The 20897-nt window shown below is 39.6% G+C and overlaps 1 protein-coding gene across 2 annotated transcripts in view; it reads left to right on the forward strand.

Annotated features, from left to right (window-relative positions):
• The window catches only part of LOC126297739 (E3 ubiquitin-protein ligase HERC2), a 752343-nt gene that overhangs the window by 161236 nt on the left and 570210 nt on the right, over positions 1-20897 (forward strand). For both annotated transcript variants that reach the window (XM_049988889.1, XM_049988890.1), the window contains one exon: positions 15276-15504. In XM_049988889.1, coding sequence (XP_049844846.1) covers positions 15276-15504 — 229 coding nt within the window. The remainder of the gene's footprint in view (positions 1-15275; positions 15505-20897) is intronic.

Below are 20897 nucleotides of genomic sequence, written 5' to 3' on the forward strand. Positions count from 1 at the left end.
TGTTCCTTTAAACAGTAGTTTTGTCTGGCAAGGTTAAACATTGGAAAGAAATGCACTACTTGCATTCTTTTGTGCCTGTTTCAGTTGACTAACAACACTTTATGTGACAAATGATATTGGGCAAAAAGTATTTGTCACTTAAACTTAACGGAAAGGTTGTGGTAAATGAGTCGCATGAGAATGACAAACTCTCTATATGCGAAATAATGTTGCATTTCAAATGCAGTAAAACGTAAATTTATGATACTTTAAGAAAGAAGGATAGGATACAGGATGAGTGAAAATGAAAAGAAAAGTGAAGGAGACTGAAAATGAAGGAATTAATGAGAGAGTGTGGGAATGTTTTGTATGTGCACAAGAAAAAACTTACCTTTGTTTGGACCAACATTGCAGAGTGAGGCACTGAAAGTCACCAAGGAGCTTGGAAATAAAGAATTTAAGGGACCCACAGGATGGTCGGACAGTTTCAAAGCTAAGCACAACATGGTGTGGAATGCTGTGTGCGAGGTAGCTGAGGATGTGTCGGATAATGTAGCAACAGAATTCAAAGACCGTACTGTACAACCTAATTGCAAATTATGATTCAAAAGACTTGTGAAGTGTCAATGAAACAGGACAGTTTTGTTGTGCACCATCCTCCAAATCTCTAGCAATTCAACGTGAAAAGTGCATTAGTGGAAAAATGTCCAAGGAAAGGCTCACTGTACTGCTGTGTGGAAACGTGTTAGGTAAAATGAAGAAGCCACTGATAATTGGAAAGGAAGCAAAACCACATTGTTTCAAAAACGTAGACATCAGTAAGCTTCCAGTTTCATGGTGAAACAATAAAAAGGCACTGATGCTGGATGGATTTATGGAAGAATGGCTGGGCTCTTTCAGTGCCAAAATGTAAAAAGGAAATCACCAAGTTCTCATTTTCTTAGGTGACTCTGCCTGCCACCTGAAAGTCAAGTTATCAAATGTGAAATTGGCTCGGTTCCCACAAGGTTCAACCAGCTTCACAAAATCCATGGATCCAGAGGTTATTTACACTTTCAAGTACCATTGTAGGTGATTGTTAAATGTCTCTTAGTGTCGAAGAAGCTGAAGGTGTTACAGTAAATTGGATTGGCTTGGCAGTAAGGGAAGTAAAGCCTGAAACTGTTACCAAGTGCTTAAAGTGGGGTTTGGAGGTCCAGAACCAGTTGCTTCAGAACTATCAAAGCTCAAGAAAATGCAGCTGCAGTTGTTGACTTAATGAACATGCGAAACATTTCATGCAGTGTGGATGACTACATTCACTGTGATGGCTTTCTGTCAAATCACTCCACTTTTACATCAGCAACAAATTTAATAGAAATCTGCAATACGGAAGGTGGTCAGGGAGAAACAAAGGAAGAAGAAGAGCAGCAAAATGACATCTGTAGAAAAATTAATTCGCCTGAAGAAGCTATTGCATGCATAAAAGATGTTTTGCAATTTTCAGCACATTCAAAGTCTCCCAAGCTGTTAGAACTGTTGTATAGTGCAAAATATTGTGCAGAAGAAACAATTTTGAACAGGAAATTCAAACACCCTCCTTGATATGTGGTGAAAAAAGTGAAATGTAAAGCAAATAAACATGGGAATAGTGTGTATGTACATACAACAATAAACACACTTAAAGTTAGAGTGAAAATAAGGAAATGCCATATTATCTATCAGTTAGTGTAATATTGTTGAGTGCTGTTGTTCAGTATACAATAAATGAACATCTACTGTGTGCGAGTGAAGGTATGTATATGCATAATTTCAGATTTATACTTGTGTACATGATACCAGACAAATTTTATGTAGCCTAGTGAATGAGTTTTGTGTAATCTGAGAACTTGTCCAATTTGGAAAGTTATTTTAGTCCCATACAATTCCATTTTAAACAAGTTCCTCTATATATTTTGACAACACTAGAGTGACACTTGTGTTGTGATGTGGTTTCAAATATTTATTTCAAAATGTTTTTGAGTAACTGATATTAGTACATTGTGGTTTATACTACTTGTATTACATTACAAGGGAGGAGGAGGAGGAGGAATCTCTATTACCCTTGCTGAAGTAATCCCCCTACATTTATGTGAAATGATGAAAAGAAACAATGGAAAACTTATGTTAATGTAAGACATAAAGGAATTAATGACATTAGCTGCCTATGGGCACTAATTTAAATCAGTGGGGAAAGGACAGACTGTGAGACAGTGTGGATGCACACCATGCTCAATCTCATACGAGAATTTGCAAAACACTGCAAGTAATGGGACTAATGGGCAAGGAACGCTACATCAGCAGTGTTGGATAAGTTGAGAATTTGGAACTGATGGGAGGTGTGCTAGGGTACTTGGTGTCTGGATGGTGCAGTGGTCAGTGCATCTGCCTGGTAAGCAGAAGTCCTGGGTCTGAATCCCGGTCTAGCACAAACTTTCAATGTTCCCCATTGATTTAAATCAATGCCCATTGACAGCTAATGTCTTTAATCCCTTTGTGTCGTGATTCATAGTGGCTGCAGGATCAAAATGATGTCTATTGTTTTGGACATGTCCAAAAAAAACAAGATACCAAATACACACTGGTGGAAGAAGAAAATCAGAACACCAAAAAATAATTAATTCAGAGTAATGAAATTTCATGAACATATTTGTCTGGAAACACATGTAAGTGATTAATATTGGAAGATCACAAGTTAATGTAAGTGTGAGACAAACCATTCCAAATGTGAAATGTTAGTGCGTTAAACCACTTCAATCACCAAAATGTTGAATGCAAGCATGCAAATGTGCATGAATTTTGTTGTACAGGTGCCAGATGTCTATTTGTGAGTAGGAGTTCCATGCCTGTTGCACTTGGTCGCTCACTGCAGGGACAGTTAATACTGTTCATAGATGATGCTGTAGTTGTCATCCAATTATGTCCCATATGTGTGCGGTTGAAGACAGGTCTGCGTACGAGCAGCCATGGCAACTTGTCACACTTTGGACATGTCGGGTTACATGTTGGGTTACAACAGCAGCACGTGGGCAAGCATTATCTTGTTGGAAAATGCGCTGTGGAATGCTGTTTATGAATGTCAGCACAACAGATCGAATCACCAGATTGGTGCACAGTTTTGCAGTCAAGGCTTCCCTCTCTGTAGTTCTATATGACTGTCTGGAACCCAGTCTGCGACCATATAATTCTTGTGACCACCACTGCCAGCAGTCCTGTACAGTGGTTACAATCCTTCCAATCTTTCTGCAATATTGCAGAAGGAGCATCCAGATTCTCATTGTCTTATTACAAGGCCTCATTAAAACTCATTAAGGTGTTCATAATGGTTTCTTTGTCACCTTAAAGGCATTCTTGACTAACATCAACTAAGGACATCCATTCTCAGAGGTAACTGATGCTCATGACTGTTACAGTGAGTATTTAAAGCAAACCTGATTTGCATCCTCTTAGTGGCACTACTAGCGCTCTTATGCGACTGTCATGTAATTTGAATAGGTGTCATGTTTCAGATGTAGAAACATGCCTACCAACTTTTGGTTATCTCACACAACTCCTCCTTGGTGTTGTGATTTTTTTCCTTCAGTGTATTATTTTGATGTATAGCAGAATTAAACATACCTTGCTAGTGTTGCAATATGTAATGTTTCTTGCAGTGTAATGCTGTAGTCTGTACACTTCCCCATCCCACCCTCTCCTTTGTGCCAGGGGCTGTGCTGAGTGGAGCAACTCAATTGTTTTCTTCCAGTCTGGGGATACTGGACGAACCAAGGGTTCTTTAGCTGGAATTGTATCATGACTGAAGATCAAGATTTATCCATCCACATAGCAAGTGCCGGCCGCGGTGGTCTCGCGGTTCGAGGCGCGCAGTGCGGAACCGTGCGACTGCTACAGTCGCAGGTTTGAATCCTGCCTCGGGCATGGATGTGTGTGATGTCCTTAGTTTAGTTAGGTTTAAGTAGTTCTAAGTTCTAGGGGACTGATGACCACAGCAGTTGAGTCCCATAGTGCTCAGAGCCATTTGAACCATAAACTAAGTAAGTGAATGGATGGTGAAAAGTATGTTATATGACAGTTGTGTTCAGTTTACATAGGAATGTAGGGCTCTCTGTGGACAGAATGTTTTGTCTCAACTATATGTCAAAACTATGTAAAACCCAGTAATCAATATTTAATCATTTCCAGTGGCTTGGAAGAGGTTGTTCAGTGGTAGTAACTTCCAGTCCAATAGAAGAGCACAAGACTTTAGTGCTCTGAAATAAATAAACTAAAGAAATTCATTGTGACACAATGACTTTGTTACAGTAAGGTACAGTAGAACACATTTGAGAAAATGTTACTGATGTACTAGAAAAATGGCCATAAACTCTAAAATTGGCAAAAAAGTTTTACAGTGAAACATGCCATAATGTAATCTTGCTTGCAACTAGTGCATTTCAAAAGTCTGAGAACTGGTCAGTGTAGTAAACATGCTACCTCAGACCAAGCTCTGGTTTGTGCAAAATCTGAAATAAGTGTGAAGCAATATCACAGAAAGAAATTCCAAGGAACAGAGTGCCAATATATGCACCTGTGCCAGTTGCTCCTATGAAGAAGGAATCTTCAGGGAAGAAAAAGATATTGATATCAGCATTATGAAGACAGCAATTCCTTTAACACATCAATCTTGTGCTACAAACTCCCCCGGTGGTTCGAGGTGAGGGAGGAGTGGGGGAGGGGGAGAGAGAAAGGGGAGAGGGAGAGGGAGAGAGAGAGAGAGAGAGAGAGAGAGAGAGAGAGAGAGAGAGAGGGGGGGTGGGTGGGGTGGAGGGTGGAGGGTGGAGGGTGGGAGGGGGGAGAAGACAAAAATCTGTCCAGTAGAATGAAGTCCATAATACAGAGGAACATAAACCACAAACTGGTTCAGCATATACATGGAGAAACAAACTTTAGCATGCAGAAGATCCTTACGCTCGTTTGTTCAACAGACACCCCTGAGCCTACTGATACCCTTGTAGTAACAGAATATACAATTACTGAAATGATGACAACATGAGGACAGGGCTAATGATGGAAAGATCATTGATGTGAATGACGTACCATTCCACACATGTCTCTTATTCTCTCTGTTAGAATTACGCTAATATAATTTTACTAGCTCCTTCCTCCCCCCTCCCCTTTAAGTGCTAATCAAGAAAGCAGAGGGAACCTTTGAGAAGGTCTCCCCTTTCTATATTCACAAGGCATTGGAGGGTATTGCTGGGTCCTTAAAAAGCATTAAACGACTTCATAATGAAACACTTCTAGATGAAACCGTCATGTCACACCAAGTATCCAAGATTCTGGGATGCAAGGCCCTAGGTGACTACCCTTTTGTGATTGACCCGCATAGCACATTTAACATCTGTAATGGCCTGGCTACCTATTTTGATATAGTAGAGATGGACTCTGAGAAGTTAAGTGAAGAGTGGAAAAACATGTGAATCGTGAAAGTGCAGAACTATATGAGGAGAGTCAATGGCTTCTTGGAAAAAACTGCAATGTTTATTTTAAAATTCAACACTCCATAATTACCTAAACATATTCTTGAAGCCTATATCCAACTCAAATGTTCAGCCGTTTGTTCCAAACCCAATGTGATGCTTCAAATATCAAAGATTTGGTCATACCACTATGGCATGTAGCGGGAGGTCTACTTGTGGAGATCATGGAGCCTCAGATCACGAATCGGGCAACTCTTGTACACTTCCTCTGAAATGTGTGAACTGCTCCACAGACCACTTAGTTTGAAGCAGGGAGTGAGGAGTTCATAATGAGAAAAGATAATTCAGGAGTTGAAAGTTATGAGACGCGTACCCTGTGGCGAAGCTATATAAGCTTTCAGTGCTGTATATCATGTAACGTTTGCTACTTCTTTTGCATCAGCCCTTATGAATCGAATCAGCAAGTGTGATGCCTTCAAACAAACCCAGACCACAAATTCAAATATGAGTATGTGCACTTGTCAGTGTACCTGAGGAGAAAAGCTACACTTGACTAGAAACCATTTGGAAGCCATCAATGACTGACTTGGAACCTCAGCCACATGCTACTGCACACCATCACAGGCTCACTATGCCATCCTCTCTACCCATACAATGAACTCTTCCCACAAGTAAAAACAATGCCACACAAAAAGTCATTCAAAATTGAACAAAGTGGCAGCAAAATCATTGGATCACCAAGCACTCTCCCTTTCCGATGATTGTGTGGTCGAAGATACTTATATCTACATGGAGGAACTGGAGAGCTGGGCACCATCTAATGTTCCCCTGATCTCTCAGGTAAACCATCACTGCTGAGGGAGAGGGACAAGGACAACACTCACTAATCGATGGCTCCGACATGTTTTTCTATATTACAATGGAACTTAAATGGATACCAAGTGCATTTGAAAAAATTATAGCTACTGGCCCAGGAGAGACCGATCTCCATCTGCTTGCAAGAAACTTATTTTAAAGTCACTGACACATCTGAGTTAAGGGGCTAACATCTACAGTAAAGATGATTTTACTGGAGACAGGGCCAAGGCTGTGGTAGTTCTTTTCATTGATGACAGATGCTGCTCCTCTCCTGTCCCTCTTACCATGACCATACAAGCAGTTGCAGTGAAATGTGTCATACCAGTTGAGATCACAGTGTGTTCTTTATTTCTTCCATCTCATGAACCATTGGCTACCACTTGCTCCAGGGGTCAAATTATTCAGCACCTTACCCATTCATAGTGTGTCTGCCTTTTAAACTAAAGTTAGGTGACACAGTTTTTTACAGCTGTAGGGTCATCTTCAGCCATTGACATGTGTTTTTGCTCCCCATCTATTGCAGACTCAGTTTAGTGGGAAGTGGCCATAAATATGCACTCCATTGCTCACTTTCTGGTGTGGGCCACCTACTGACTTGGAGAGTGCCAACAGGAGATTACAAAATTGATGTTTCAGAGGGCAAACTGGTTGTGACACTGTCTGCAGGCCATCTTTAAACAATAGGATTGTGCCCAGGAGATCATGGGGCCTTATCATCTGTTTGATCCAATGAGCTACTGTCAATTCCATTTCCTGCTCTAGCAACCACCTTTGATGACAGCCCGTCCCACCATCCAATTACAGAAAATCTCCATGTCTTCAAGTTTGTGAGATCACAAGCAAGGCAAGATATGAAAGAAATGAAAAGAGGAACTCCTGGTAGAAATTTGTGACTTCCATTAATCGGCCCTCTTCCACTACATGAATTGGGGACTCAATAAGGCAGATTTCAGGCAAAGTCAGTAAACCTCACATTATTGCCTAATTGAGAAATGGAGTCCTGGTGGGCATGCCTAAAGAAAATGCTCAGGTTTTAGCTGAACACTTTTTTACCATCTCTGTGTCATCCAGACTCCTTCCTCAAGGACTGGTGCTTTCAATATTTTGTTGGTGATTTCCTGTCTGATTGCTTTGTTCAGGAGTATGTAGTTTCCCAAGGCAGCGCACTCCCAATGGGAGGCCTCTGGCACAGCCAACCAATTGGCAGATTGCTTGTGTAAAATCTAAATGCAAGACTGTAATATATTTTGGTTCAAGACCCCTCTGTTTTTGAGAAAACCACCCCTAAAGTTAATGGTGTGTAATTGTCGGTATCTTTTATTGTCATGTGTGGTGTGATAATGGGAGAGTCAATAAGATAATAAGGAATAATAGCAAGGTAGACAAATAAATATCTCAAATGACTCGACTTAGTAAAGAATTAAACTTTTAATCATGGTTACCTTACTGTGCCCTTTTATTTACCCTGTTACATGTCCTTACTTTACTTTGTTGCTACATGTAAAACAAACATTCAAAGCAAATGTACTCATGGCACCAAGGATATCTAATAATGCAATTTAAGTGCAACTACATAATTCCTTCTGAACATTTGGTAGAAAACAGGCTTGTTTTACATTTATCAATATTTCCTTTTCACTCATTAACACCTGAAAGTTGATTGTAACTTATGTTATGAATTGTTGTTACAACTGCATGGTTGTGGAATGCTCATTGGGTTTCCAGAAGTACATTGCAATTGTGGAACATCCCGATAAAGTTCTGTACCATCCTTCACTGTAAATAAACACTGCACAGTCGACTGTCTATTGTCAGTCATGATGAATTCACAGTGGTATTACTCAGAATTATTTTCACACAGTGAGGCTTAAAATCTTAAGTATTTACTGTTCCAAGTCATTTGAAAAATTTATTTACTGACATTTCTGTTAGTCTTTATTGATCACTGTAGTAACCCTGTTATTCCTACCAGTGTCAATGCAGAAAAAAGAAAATAAACTGCAGAATGCGTTTGAGAATCAATCACTGGTTCTCTGCTCCCCTGCCAGATGGCTCGGCCACTTCGCCAGTGGCACTTTGGTTGAAAAGCTTTTACTTTATGGGTACACAGGCAGAAATCATAACAATTTTTTTCTTGATTTCTAGGAAAATATGTGTTTGCAGGCCCTATATGTGTTGATGAAAAATACTCAGTTTTTAATTATCTACCAGTCCTGTCAATTTTGAGTTGATTGTGTCTCATGAATGGAACAAGTGATTTTTTCAAAACTAGATGGATGCTGAGCCAAATTATCTTAAAGTCTTTCGGTTTACGTTATACACAAGCAACATGAGTGGAATCAGTTGGCCATGTCAGAGGCTTTGGGGTGGCGGGTGGAAAATTTCTATTGTTGCCGTTCTCAACACAGGCTCTCTAACTACAATGTTGGCAACCAGAAAGTGATTAGCAAAAACGTGATGCCTATAATTGAAATTCAGTGTGTAATTAAAGATCTCTGATGGAGAAATAAAGTTATTGACCATTGAAGTTCCTTATGCTGAGGATTTAGGATGCCGTCTGGGATTCATAGAAAATGCAATTTACTATAAAAATTTTCAGTATATTCTGAAAACGATAAAGCATAAAGTTCCAGACAAAAGTTTACCCAAGAAATGCTACTATCAGCTCTTGTACTATCAGAGTTGTTCAGAGTCTATTGTGTGGATCCTATTATCCTTAGATAACAAACCTGTTCAATAATCATTATTGATGTAAATGTCCAAAGTGAGTGCTCACCAAAATTTAATGTTAATAGTCATCAAACACCACGCTAGTAATAGTAGAAGGTCTGTCCTGTGGTGACACATGAAAATACTACATATGCAAACTGAGAATAAATCACAGAGGTTGTTCTGCAATTAACACTTTATCACAATGCGAACTCATTGTTACGTGCATACCGAGTTACGTAATATGGCATCCAAGGCTGTTCCTTGCAACTGCACAGACGCGTCGCGGCTTCTGACATGGAGTGCGTGCTGCTACGAATCTAGAAGAGAACTGGGGCCCGCCTCTATCTCGCAGCGCTCTTATTTATATAGCCATGGTGTGGTCCGCCGAAAGTGCAGCCGACAAAATTTGTCTTCCTGACTAGCAGCTGGGGCTAGTAGAGCACCACTTCAAGTTACTAAGTAATTAATTGCTTCATTCACTTATGGCAGATGAAGCTCTCAATTTAATTGTGCAATCAGCACACAGGTAAGTATCTATAATTAAAATTCTGATGTGGCTAGATTAAGTACTTTTGGCGAGATAATTATTTTAGTTTCACTGCACGCTATAGATGAGCTCTGAACTTGCCCTTTGGAGAGAGCCGGCCGCGGTGGCCGTGCGGTTCTGGCGCTGCGGTCCAGAACCGCGGGGCTGCTACGGTCGCAGGTTCGAATCCTGCCTCGGGCATGGGTGTGTGTGATGTCCTTAGGTTAGTTAGGTTTAAGTAGTTCTAAGTTCTGGGGGACTTATGACCTAAGATGTTGAGTCCCATAGTGCTCAGAGCCATTTGAACCTTTGGAGAGATGCTACAGCTATAGTTTTATAGCTACCTTTTGGAAACATCTCACATCTTTGTCATTATAGCGTATGTCCATTCTACTTAAATCTAAACAGCCTAGCTTTATCTAATCACTTACTTAATCTATCTTGCCTTCTGTACTTTTAGGACATAAAAACAGAAAATCATGAATTTCAACCAAAGTATTACTTTGTGAGACCCATTATGTTGTTTCCATTAAATTACAGTGAAAAAGGAATCTGAATATAAATTTTGAAGTTTCTAACTCCTTCCTGTTGCACCGATTATTTTTACATAAAACTTCCAAATTCCGGAAAACTGTTGAAGTTATTAAACTGAAACTTAACACATTATCATTTTAGCATCACTCCTGACATGCTACTAACTTTTCAGATTATTTACTTTACTTTTAAGGTACTGCGCAACATTCGTGACATCATAGCTAGTTACAGCGAACAAGGCTGGCACACAATGGAAAGCATATGAATTCTATATGGCGTTAGTAGGCTGCTTCCCTACAAGGCCTTTTCCTTGTGAGTGTCACACTGTTTGCATCACTATCACTCCTCTGCAGTCAGAAGTCCATTTAAAAGTTCTTTATTTGTGGATGACTTCGCCATCTTCTGCTCTCCCTCTGATTTTATGATGACTACAAGGCAACTTTAGCTGACCATAAGGAGGCTGGAAACAGACCAATAAAAGGTTCTCACTTGAGAAGACTACTTTTTTTTCAACTTAAACTCTTCTCACCTCAGTTTTCATCCATCAGAGTACATAATGGGGGACATTATTTTAAAGTTTAAGGACAATGTGCACATTTTTGCTCCTACTATTTGACTTAACCTGGTTCCTGCACCTAAAAGACTTGCAAACGAGGGCTTCAAATCATTGAATATTGTGAAGTGCCTCAGTGGAGAGGTGTAGGGAACTGATAGATTCCTCCCCCTGCAGTTTTGTGGCTCATTTGTCAGATCACAGATTATGGCAGTGTGATTTAGGGATCAGCCCATATTTCTTACCTCAAAATATAGACACTGTCCACCATGAAAGCATTCAGATATCAACTGGAGCATTTTAGATGAGGCTAATGAAACACCACTACAGATTCAGTGGCACCTCCTCCTGGCTTGACAGGCACTGAACACCTCATTGTTGCCTCCGTCATTGGCATTTAGTGTGGTAGTCCATCCCAACTTTGAGTGACAGTTGAGGAATTGGATCCATGTGGCCAATCTATTTGGAATACAGTCGTACTGACTGTCTCACAGATATGGATTTATTAGTCCCCCAAATACACAGTGAGGAAAGGAACAAGTGCCACCTTTTGTTGTTTAGGGGCCCAAAGAAAGCTTGTAATCCACATTATATTTTAACATCTCTGTTTTCTTCAGTACCACTGTTTTATTGTTGTTTATACGAATGGATCCCAGTAAGTTTATGCCCTTGATTCTTCATCTGTTTCCGCAAATAGAAATTTCCAGGTGTGCCTTCTGGAACAATTTACAAATTGTGATGCAGTGTTATGTGGCATTATGATGGGGCTGGATTGGATTCAAAGGCATCACAGTAAAAGTTTTCTCATCTGTTCCAACTCGCTCAGTGCAGTGCAAGTGATTCACCAAATGTACCAAGTACACTTGTTGATTCAGCTCATCCATGACTCCTTACAGCGACTCCAACATTGAGGCAAAGAAGTCTTTTACTTTGCATTTGCACACATTGTGATTCTGGACTCACATTCAGAAGGACGACAGTTCAAACCCACATCCAGCCATCCTGATTTAGGTGTTCCGTGATTTCCCTAAATTGCATGATGCAAATGCCAGGATGGTTCCTTCAAAATGGCATGGCTGCTTCCCTTCTCCACCTTGCCTAATCTGAGATTGTATTCTTCTCTAATGGCCTCGTTGTCAACTAGCAGTTGAACACTAATCTCCTCCTTCCTGCTGGACACATTGGGATATGGGGAAACATTATAACTGACAAGGCAGCCAAAGAAATGTGTTTGTATGATGTGGTATGTCAATGTGCCTTCCCATTGCATGCTGTCAATTTTAATAATTTGGGAGTGAAGGAAACCACTCACCAGTTAGAGTAAGTGTTTGTCATCAACAGGCACACAGAAGCCTACATTATTTATATTCTACTAGAACTTTTCTGCATATTTAGTTAGAGCTTAGTTAAAGTAGTTTATCATAACTATTGTACTGACTTTAGATATCTGTGATGAGAGGTTTTGTAATGTAATTTTTTAAAATGTTATTTTAGTTCTGTGTGAAATGACAGGAATGAGTGAATGCTGTTTCAGCACATAGATTAATCCTCCCACTAAGCATCTGGACTAGTTTAGAGTAGATATACCTTTTATTCATAGATCCTTTGTGAGCAGGTCTTCAAGGATGTAGGCAAGTTAAAAAAAACAGGAATACGTATTAAAATGTGTATACACATATTAATGTCTCTTCCACAGATTCCAAGTTAAATGGCTCTAATGGATGTGAAATACATGATAAAAATATTTAACACATTTCCATTTAAGAAATAATAACAAACTTGTCACAAAATATGTGAAGCTCACAGGGGTCTGCCAAGTTAGACTTTCACATCTGAAAGCTGGGTTATCATACACAGTATCTTTTGTTTCACTATGTAAGTTGATGCAGGGATTTGGAATTTTAATCATTGACATTTGCGTGTACTATGACCAGGAGATTTACTTGCAAGCTACAGTTCCTCATTTCTTAGTTGACAAAATTCTGCCAATGAAAATGTCTTTGAATAGCTGGATTTAATGGCACTAAAGGCAACATGAAACTTAGTGATACTAGAATGGTAAAAATTACTGTTAAACACTTTACAGTGATTTACAGTATGTGAACCTGTGTCCACAAGGAAGTGCAGTCCTAATATGCCAGGTTGATCACAAGGACACCATTTTGTTACATTTTCATTACTTGCCCTAGTAACTGCATTTGGTAGTCCCTGAGCCAGTGACAAAGTCTGTTGATTCACTTATAAGTATATGATGTAAGCCATCCCTCTCCGTCATGCCACTGCTGCTGAAAAACTATAACATGTACAAAAATGTTTTATTTATAGTCTGCTCAAAATTGCTTTAGCATTGGTGGTTCTGCAGGAACATGAAGAAGCATGGACCAGAGTTGTCACATCCCGAATGGCACGTGCACGTAGTATTACGCTTCATGTAACTCACTCAAACAGGCAAAGTATTCAGTGTACAGATACGGAACTATCATCAATTTGTAGCGGAAAAGTTGCACTATGTTTTGATTTTAGTTTTATCTGCAGCAACGAATTACTAAGACAGTATTGTAGCAATTATAATGTACAAAGTAATATTTATTTTATTTGATATAGACTGAATTCCTAAAACGAACTACATTTGGTAATAGTTGCTGAAAAGGCTTTGTTATTAAAGTTTCAAAACAATATAATTTTTTATGTAGCTAGTTACCATTGTAAATTGTGTGCTCCAAACATTCAGCTGAATCCCTCTGTGCCCCATTTCTATGGTAATAATGGAAAAACGCCCCTGATGTCACTTTTGTACCTGTGACAGATGCTTGACATGTCAGTGTCACTGTCATTATTCAATGAAATAATCACTTCCTTCTCTGAATTTTCCAAAACAGCTTCAGTCTGTCATGCTCCTTCAATGCTGCTCCGTGCACGCTTGATGGCTTTTCTACCATCTTCAGTGGTGATGTTCCTAACAGCTTCTTGTGTGATGATGTTCCTGACAGCTTCTTGTGCGAGTGCTTTGACTACAGAGATAGTAAATGTATTATTATTCCAGGAAATATAAATTTAATTTGAGCCCATAGTAACTTTATCGGGTTGAAATGGCAATGGTAGGGTGGTAATCTAACGACTGTTTTCTGGTATGGTTTTGCGAGATTCTCGATTTTGTATATGGGGAAGTGTGGTTTATGGATTTTTTTCCCCATAAGGTTATCACACACATTGAAGTTTGGTGCTAGACCCAATCAATCATTTATTCCTTCCCCATCGGCACGTAAGGTGCCTTGTCAACTGCAACTGAATTGTAGGGACCATTACATAGAACAAGTGTTGATAGTTTTCCCAGGTTTGGTATTAGTGACTGTATGAAACAATTTGTAAATGTAATGTGGTTCTTTTCTTCATTGTAGTCTTCTGTGTATTTTTAATTTAAAAACCAGTTAACTGTTTGGGACAGAACTTTGCACAGTGGCTGCATGAAGAAGAATTAAGTGTGCCCCACTTGCCAGGAAGTATTGCCATTGTTGTTTAGATGTGTTCTCTGTCGAGCTTGATAAAAATGACCAGAATTGACCATGTTTCATCAAGCCACACCAGTTCATCCATTTGCATACTATGGCATCACCATGCAGCTATAGCCTCCTCTGTCAACAGCATATGACCACAGAAATGTCCATAGTGAATGCCTAGATTGTGTGAAACTGTGAATAATGATGTGCAACTGCGTTTAAAAAGTTATTGGTAATCCACTTGTCCATACAACTTTTTTTCTCCAAGGGTTCTCAGTTTTGATGTTTCTCCAGCTTCTTTTTCTTTCTTAAACATTTCCTTTCCAGTCTTCAAAACACACTTTTTGTTTACTGTTCAGGGCCACCACTGTTCTGTTGATTACCTTGTTAACAGAGAGCAGTGGGCAACTGTTACGTTTTCCAGTCTCAAAGTAGGCACGTAATGTACAAACCATTTCTCTCCACTGCCCTTGTACAGCAATATCCTGCCCAAGAGAACTTCCTACTACCATTGTTCAGTGCTGCACAACAAATAACAGTAAAATAAATAAAGTAATAGCTCCTACAACTGCAAACACAAACATAAACAAAATCACTGGGTGCAATGCTTGCATAGGAGGGCAAACTGACTGAAACTGAAGGCCATTGCAGGTGGGAAGTGTTGAGGTAATGGGGTGAAGGTATGGCAACTTTGGGTGTTTGCTGCAGCTACGGGTCTCGAGATTGGCGGAATACGGTCTGTGCTTCCCACATGGGGTTTCCTCCTATTACTTCCCTTGTAGCTGTCAGTCATAAAGTAATTTTGAACAGACTATAGTTATCATATCAGTTATGTATGTGAACCATCTGCTGTTGAAGACATGAGTGGGTGATTTCATTGTCTACCATTTATTACTGTTTAATTTTTCAGAATAAATATTATCTTCATCTATATTTGAGCATACATCATTTCTTGATCATAGGTATAATGGTTCTATAGTTATGAGATTCACTCTAGTGAAAAGTTCCACAGAAGGAAACACAGATTACATTTACTAGGCTACATAATTGCATTTGTATGGCTGAACTGACTACATTTGTAAGGCTCATTTGGTAAGATACTGTAAACTGGACTTAATTTGTTTCTTTGTAATTTACAGTTACATGTGCTAATTGGGCACAATATGGATGTGGCAAGTGTTGGTCTTACATCAGGAAGCAGCCTCTTAATAAACTTGAAAGAGAAAGTGGTTCAATTGGCTAGTAATCGTGGAGTGCTTGGTTCTGTGCAGGCTGCAGCCCAGGCTGCATTACAAGTTGGCTGGAGTGCACTCCTTCCAACGGCTGATGAAAGGGCCCGCACCCTTTCATCACTGCTGCCTAATTCAGGTATTCTGAGCATTATTTTTTGTGTTTTAGTATGTGAATTTCATATATCTCTCTAAATCAATGGTAGCCTTGATGTATTTTCTGGACACAAAAAAATTGAATGTCAATGGTTTATATAATTTAGTCTGTTTGGTTAAATTTAACGTGGGTTATTATAGTGACATTCAAAGATATAAATGATTACACAACAGTACAAAATCCATAAGGTAAAGCAAATGCTCAGACCTCTGTGACGTTATGATTAACACTATGATACCAGTGGTCAAAGTTTCATTCCATGTTGTTGAATTCTATACAAAACTGCCTTGAGCATTCAATCTTCATGTCCTTTCAAAGAATGTGGCATCAAGATATGAATCTCAAACTGAGGGAGAGAGACTGAGTGGGGTATACTAGACTCGCATTCAGGAGGACTACAGTTACAACCGGTGTCTGATCATCGTGATCTAGGTTCTCTATGATCTCCCTAAATCGCTTAAGGCAATTGTTGGGATGGTTCCTTCAAAAGGGCATGGCTGCTTTCCTTCTCCATCCTTCCCTAATTCGAGCTTGTGCTCCATCTCTAATGACCTCGTTGCTGGTGGGATGTTCAATAAAAGAATGTTTCTTTGGCATGGAACAAGGTAAGCCATAAACACAATGGAAACAATTGGGATAATCACGGAAAAATGATTTTGGCTGAGGAAGGGGGGTAGGCATTATTTGGGGATTTGGGGTTCGCGTAAGGAACTGAAGTGGAATGGTGGTGGTGAGTGTAGAGATGGCATACTATATACTAGTGTGAAAGCAAACTAGTTGCATTCACACTAGCCTTTTGTCTGTACGTATACTTGTTGATTCAAAAATACTACTAGAATGTGTGTGGCCAATGTATGACTTATTGTGCAGCTATACTGTGTGTATAAAAAGATGACTCCAGCTGCATGGAGAATGTGTAAAGAGGTATCAATAAATCAATCCCTGCAGCTTTCCATAGAGGCTGCAGTGGCTGCAGTTGCTGGAGACATTAACTGTGGTTCTCTATAGCACTGCATGTACGTAGGAAATATCAGTGCTCAGCCACTTCAGCCACAACAGTTAATGCAAATTGGTCATGTTACGTGAAGACTGTGTCTGGCTTGTGCTGTACTTCACTCAAAAGTTTTCACTGAAAACTCACTGTGAGTTTTCAATGTGAGGACTTGGTGAGCCAGTGTAAATGTATGGTTGCTTCTGGATGTTCTTCTTGCATTACAGTAACAGCTATAACATAGTAGTATATGAGAACTGTTTAAAGCCAGTCTCATAATGTTATAGTACTTGTTGAGCTGAATGGTAAGCAGGGAAATGCGAGTCTACAACAGCTCAATGTTGCTGTTTTGATTAAACAACAAGAGAGTCTATTTCTGTGTGATCAAAACATGTTCAGAACACCACAGAGCCTGTTCCATGTTTCACCACTTCTTCCATACAGTCATTCAGCTAGACTTTTTGATATCTACAATTAACATGTCACGTAACATTTCATCAACTTGCAGAAATGTGTGTCATCATATCAGGTACTGTGTTTTCACTGTTGCACAATTCTCTACTGGCATATCTTTGCCCACTGTAATTGGACAACTGTGTGGGCAGTATTAATTAAGGCTCCCTTTCCTCTGTCTCTGTTCTAGATGTGAATGCAATGCCACCCCCCTCCCCCCCCTCCCTTTCTTTTTCATTTGGCAATAGGTTTGCAAGTATCGGTGTTAACTTTATATAAAAATTCCTGCCTCATAATAGCAAGGTGCCTTATAGCCATGAGCTGGGATGCATACTATTGATCCACGTTCATGAAGATAGTTTTTTAAATGGAAATTCTGAAACGAATAAGCTGTCTACCACTGCCAGTGAACCAGTATGGTTGTATGCACCAGTAAACCTGCAGAATGTGCCACTTTCTGTACAGGATGAACTTTGGTGCATTTAAAGACAGTCATCCACAGTTTTCAGCTTGATCACATTGACCATGCACCTTATTGACAGAGGTAGGCAACAAACAACATTGCTTGGACACTAACCTATACCCGCAAGCAGGTGTTATCACCCCACACCCCCTTTCATTTCACTCTGCTCCACCTTTCTGTGTGCCAGCAGTCAGCTGAATTTCTTGTTAGCTTTGACAGAGAATGTGACAAATTTATGCGAGCTTGAAAGTGACGTCAAGAAATTTGGTTTGGGACACATCATTCCACTAGTCTGAGACCCAAATCTGGCCACCCATATTGCAAGAGTTCTGCTGGTACAAGTCTTATGTCTAATGTGTATGTGTCTCTTAGTGACTGTAGAGCCGGAATTTTCACTATCGTTTATGTGCGTCCAGTACACTCATGCCCTGCTTTGTATTCCATTCAGTTCTTGGGAAAAATAAAAACAAACAAACAAATGCTAGCAAGGAATTATCAGGAAACATGATGTATATACCATAAGAGACTAATGTTGATACAAGTAAACAACTAAAATACAGTATTAGACTGATGTAGCTACTCTACAGCTAAAAATTGATGTTTTGCAGATCCACTCCAGTTTAGAATGAGACTTTTTACATTGAAACATAAAACCAGAAAGATATTTGATATAATTACAAGATGCTGTTTCTTAGTCCATTTTGTACAAAGTCCCCAAAACACTGGCCTGAAGGATACAATTATAGTATTTTCTGAATGATCCTATTCTGTGTTTCTATTCAGTTGCATGTCAAGCCATAAAATAAGACAGGGTAGAAGTGTTGGTTAAAGAAGGCTTCCACATTCAAGGTGACATGTTTGGGGATTGTCATGTTGCAATTGAAGTCCAGAAGCAAGCTGAAGAAATATTACAAAATATTACGAATTTGCCTGTTGTCACTTCCCAAGCATAGCAATAGCTGTTGAGTCTGTTAATGTTTTTTTAATAGTGTTTATTGTGAATGATACGTGGATAGCCACACTATTGTGGCTGCCTTTTGTTAAGTATGATGCTCCAAATTATGCAGAACAGCTGCAGTCAGCTACTTAATATGCATGTCAATTAATTTGGATAAGTGGGATTTTATTTCATTTTGTAACTTGTTGCCAGGCAAGATGTCATTGTTTATATTGATGCATCCATTGTATCCTGAGTTGTTGGAAGTTAAAGGTCATTTAACAGTGGTAAATTTGAGAATTATACAAAATGAATCTCAGGACTGGTATGGTATTGCAGTCAATTGAGGATTGTGATTTATGTTTGTGACTTCTACAGATTGCGTGTGGTCACAGATGCAATCATTACATCAGGGTAGTTATTGACATTAAAGTCATATCTTTCCTTCATAACACTACTCTCACTGAGTTCCAACTAGAGTGAACTGTCTATTTATGAATCATTTTGCTAATTGGATGTGCAGGAGGTTTAGTGACAACTGACTGATGAGTGCCCTGAAGCAGTTCATACCAATGAAATCTGAATATAGATTACGGAAGACTGTCCAGGAATTCTTCAGAAAATCATGATACCACTTTGAGTCACTTTTAGGACCTGTAGACATCCATATTTGAGCTCTCTATAACTTCACAAGCTATTGATTTTGTAACAGTGATTTGTCTGTTAATCTTCTGGGTCACCATTAATCTTATACAGAATGAAAATTAATCTTTCACTGTGAAGGAGAATGTGCACTTCTTTGAAACTTTTCAACAAACTAAAACTGAGTGTTGGACTGGACTTCAAGCTGAGAACCTCGCTTTTCATGTACTGTGTTTGTTTCAGGTCTGCCAGTTTCTCTTTCCAGTGTCACCAAGGGTGTCTTGCATCTTCTGCTAGGCTACCCTTCCTGAAAGAAAGGATACTGTAGAGGCCCATTTCCAGAATGAATTTTTCACTTTGCATTAAAATCTGTGCTGTTCTGAAACTTCTGACCAATAAAAAAATGTATACTAGAATGGAACTCTTAACTGGAACTTTTCCACTGCGGGCAGTGCTGTAAAGTTGGGTCATGAGTGACGCTTGGATAGGTCAGTTTGTAAGAGCCTGCAAAAGGCAAAGGTCCAGTTTCAAATCCCAGACTGGTACACAGTTTTAATCTATCAGGAAATAACAGAAGTGGAATTAGTTTCATGCCCTCCCAGGGGTTCTGCGTTGATCTCTCTGAAAGTGTCAAACTGTAATTCTTGCTGACTCCATTGGAGGTCTGAAGCACCACATGCTAACTGGTTGGTATCAAATGGTGAGCACTTGAGGGAGCTTAACTACCATTGAGTGACCTGAGGTTTGCTTATTGTAGGTTTTGTTGGGCAGAGGGAGCAGAGGGGAAAAAAGGGGGGGGGGGAGGGATGAAGCCAGCTGTCTGTTATAAATTCTCTATTAAAGCTGCACTAATAGTGCTGCGGCAGGTGACAGTCAGTTCACACATAGTTAATATACACGATATGTAGTCACACAGAATATCAGATCAGTTTCACAGTATAGGTGTATTCAGAAAGTGCAGTTGAACTACACTGTGGAGCCTAGTGTGACTATGTATCAGGTGTGTGTTACCTACGTGACAACTGAGTGTCGCCTAATGAGTCACTATTAGAGCAGCTTTCATCTACATATACATCTACATCTTCATCTGCATCTAAATATCTATGTAGATACTCCGCAAGCCACTGTATGATGCACAGCGGAAGGTACCCTGTACCACTACTTGTCATTTCCGTTCCTGTTCCACTCACAAATATAGCCAGGGAAAAATGACTATTTATGCCTCTGTGAGCCATAATTTTTCATATCTTATTGTCGCGGTCCTTACGCACACAGTATGCTGGAGGGAGTAGAATTGTTTGGCAGTCAGCTCTAAATGCTGGTTTTCTAAATATTCTCAATAGTGTTTCTCAAAAAGAACGTCGCCTTCCCTCCAGGGATTCACATTTGAGTTCCTGAAGCATGTCCATAACATGTGTTGTTCGAACCCACCGGTAACAAATGTAGCAGCCCACATCTGAGTTGCTTTGAGGTCTTCCTTTAATCCGATCTGATATTAATTCCAAACTCAAGCAGTGCTCAAGAATAGGTCATACCGGCATCCTTTATGCAGTCTCCTTTACAGGTGAACCACTCTTTCGTAAAATTCTCCCAATAAACCAATATTGACCATTCACCTTCCCTACCACAGGTCTTTAATAGGTCTGACTTGAAAATGAACTTGCTAGTTCGAAACTAGTCACCAGCTTAATAAAATGCATCTGTGACTGAATTACTATAAGGAATTTGTTATCTGAGTGCTAAGTGTTGAAGTTTGTTGACAATCCTGTGTTCCGATTTGTACTTAATTGTGGTTATGACTTGACATTGTTTGGTGGAGACACTGGGTGATTTGAAATATTTACATCACTGTAGCTCCAATTTGGTAACATAAAAGCTGTTGCATTGCA

Source organism: Schistocerca gregaria, chromosome X, assembly GCF_023897955.1.
Source record: "Schistocerca gregaria isolate iqSchGreg1 chromosome X, iqSchGreg1.2, whole genome shotgun sequence".
Taxonomy (NCBI): domain Eukaryota; kingdom Metazoa; phylum Arthropoda; class Insecta; order Orthoptera; family Acrididae; genus Schistocerca; species Schistocerca gregaria.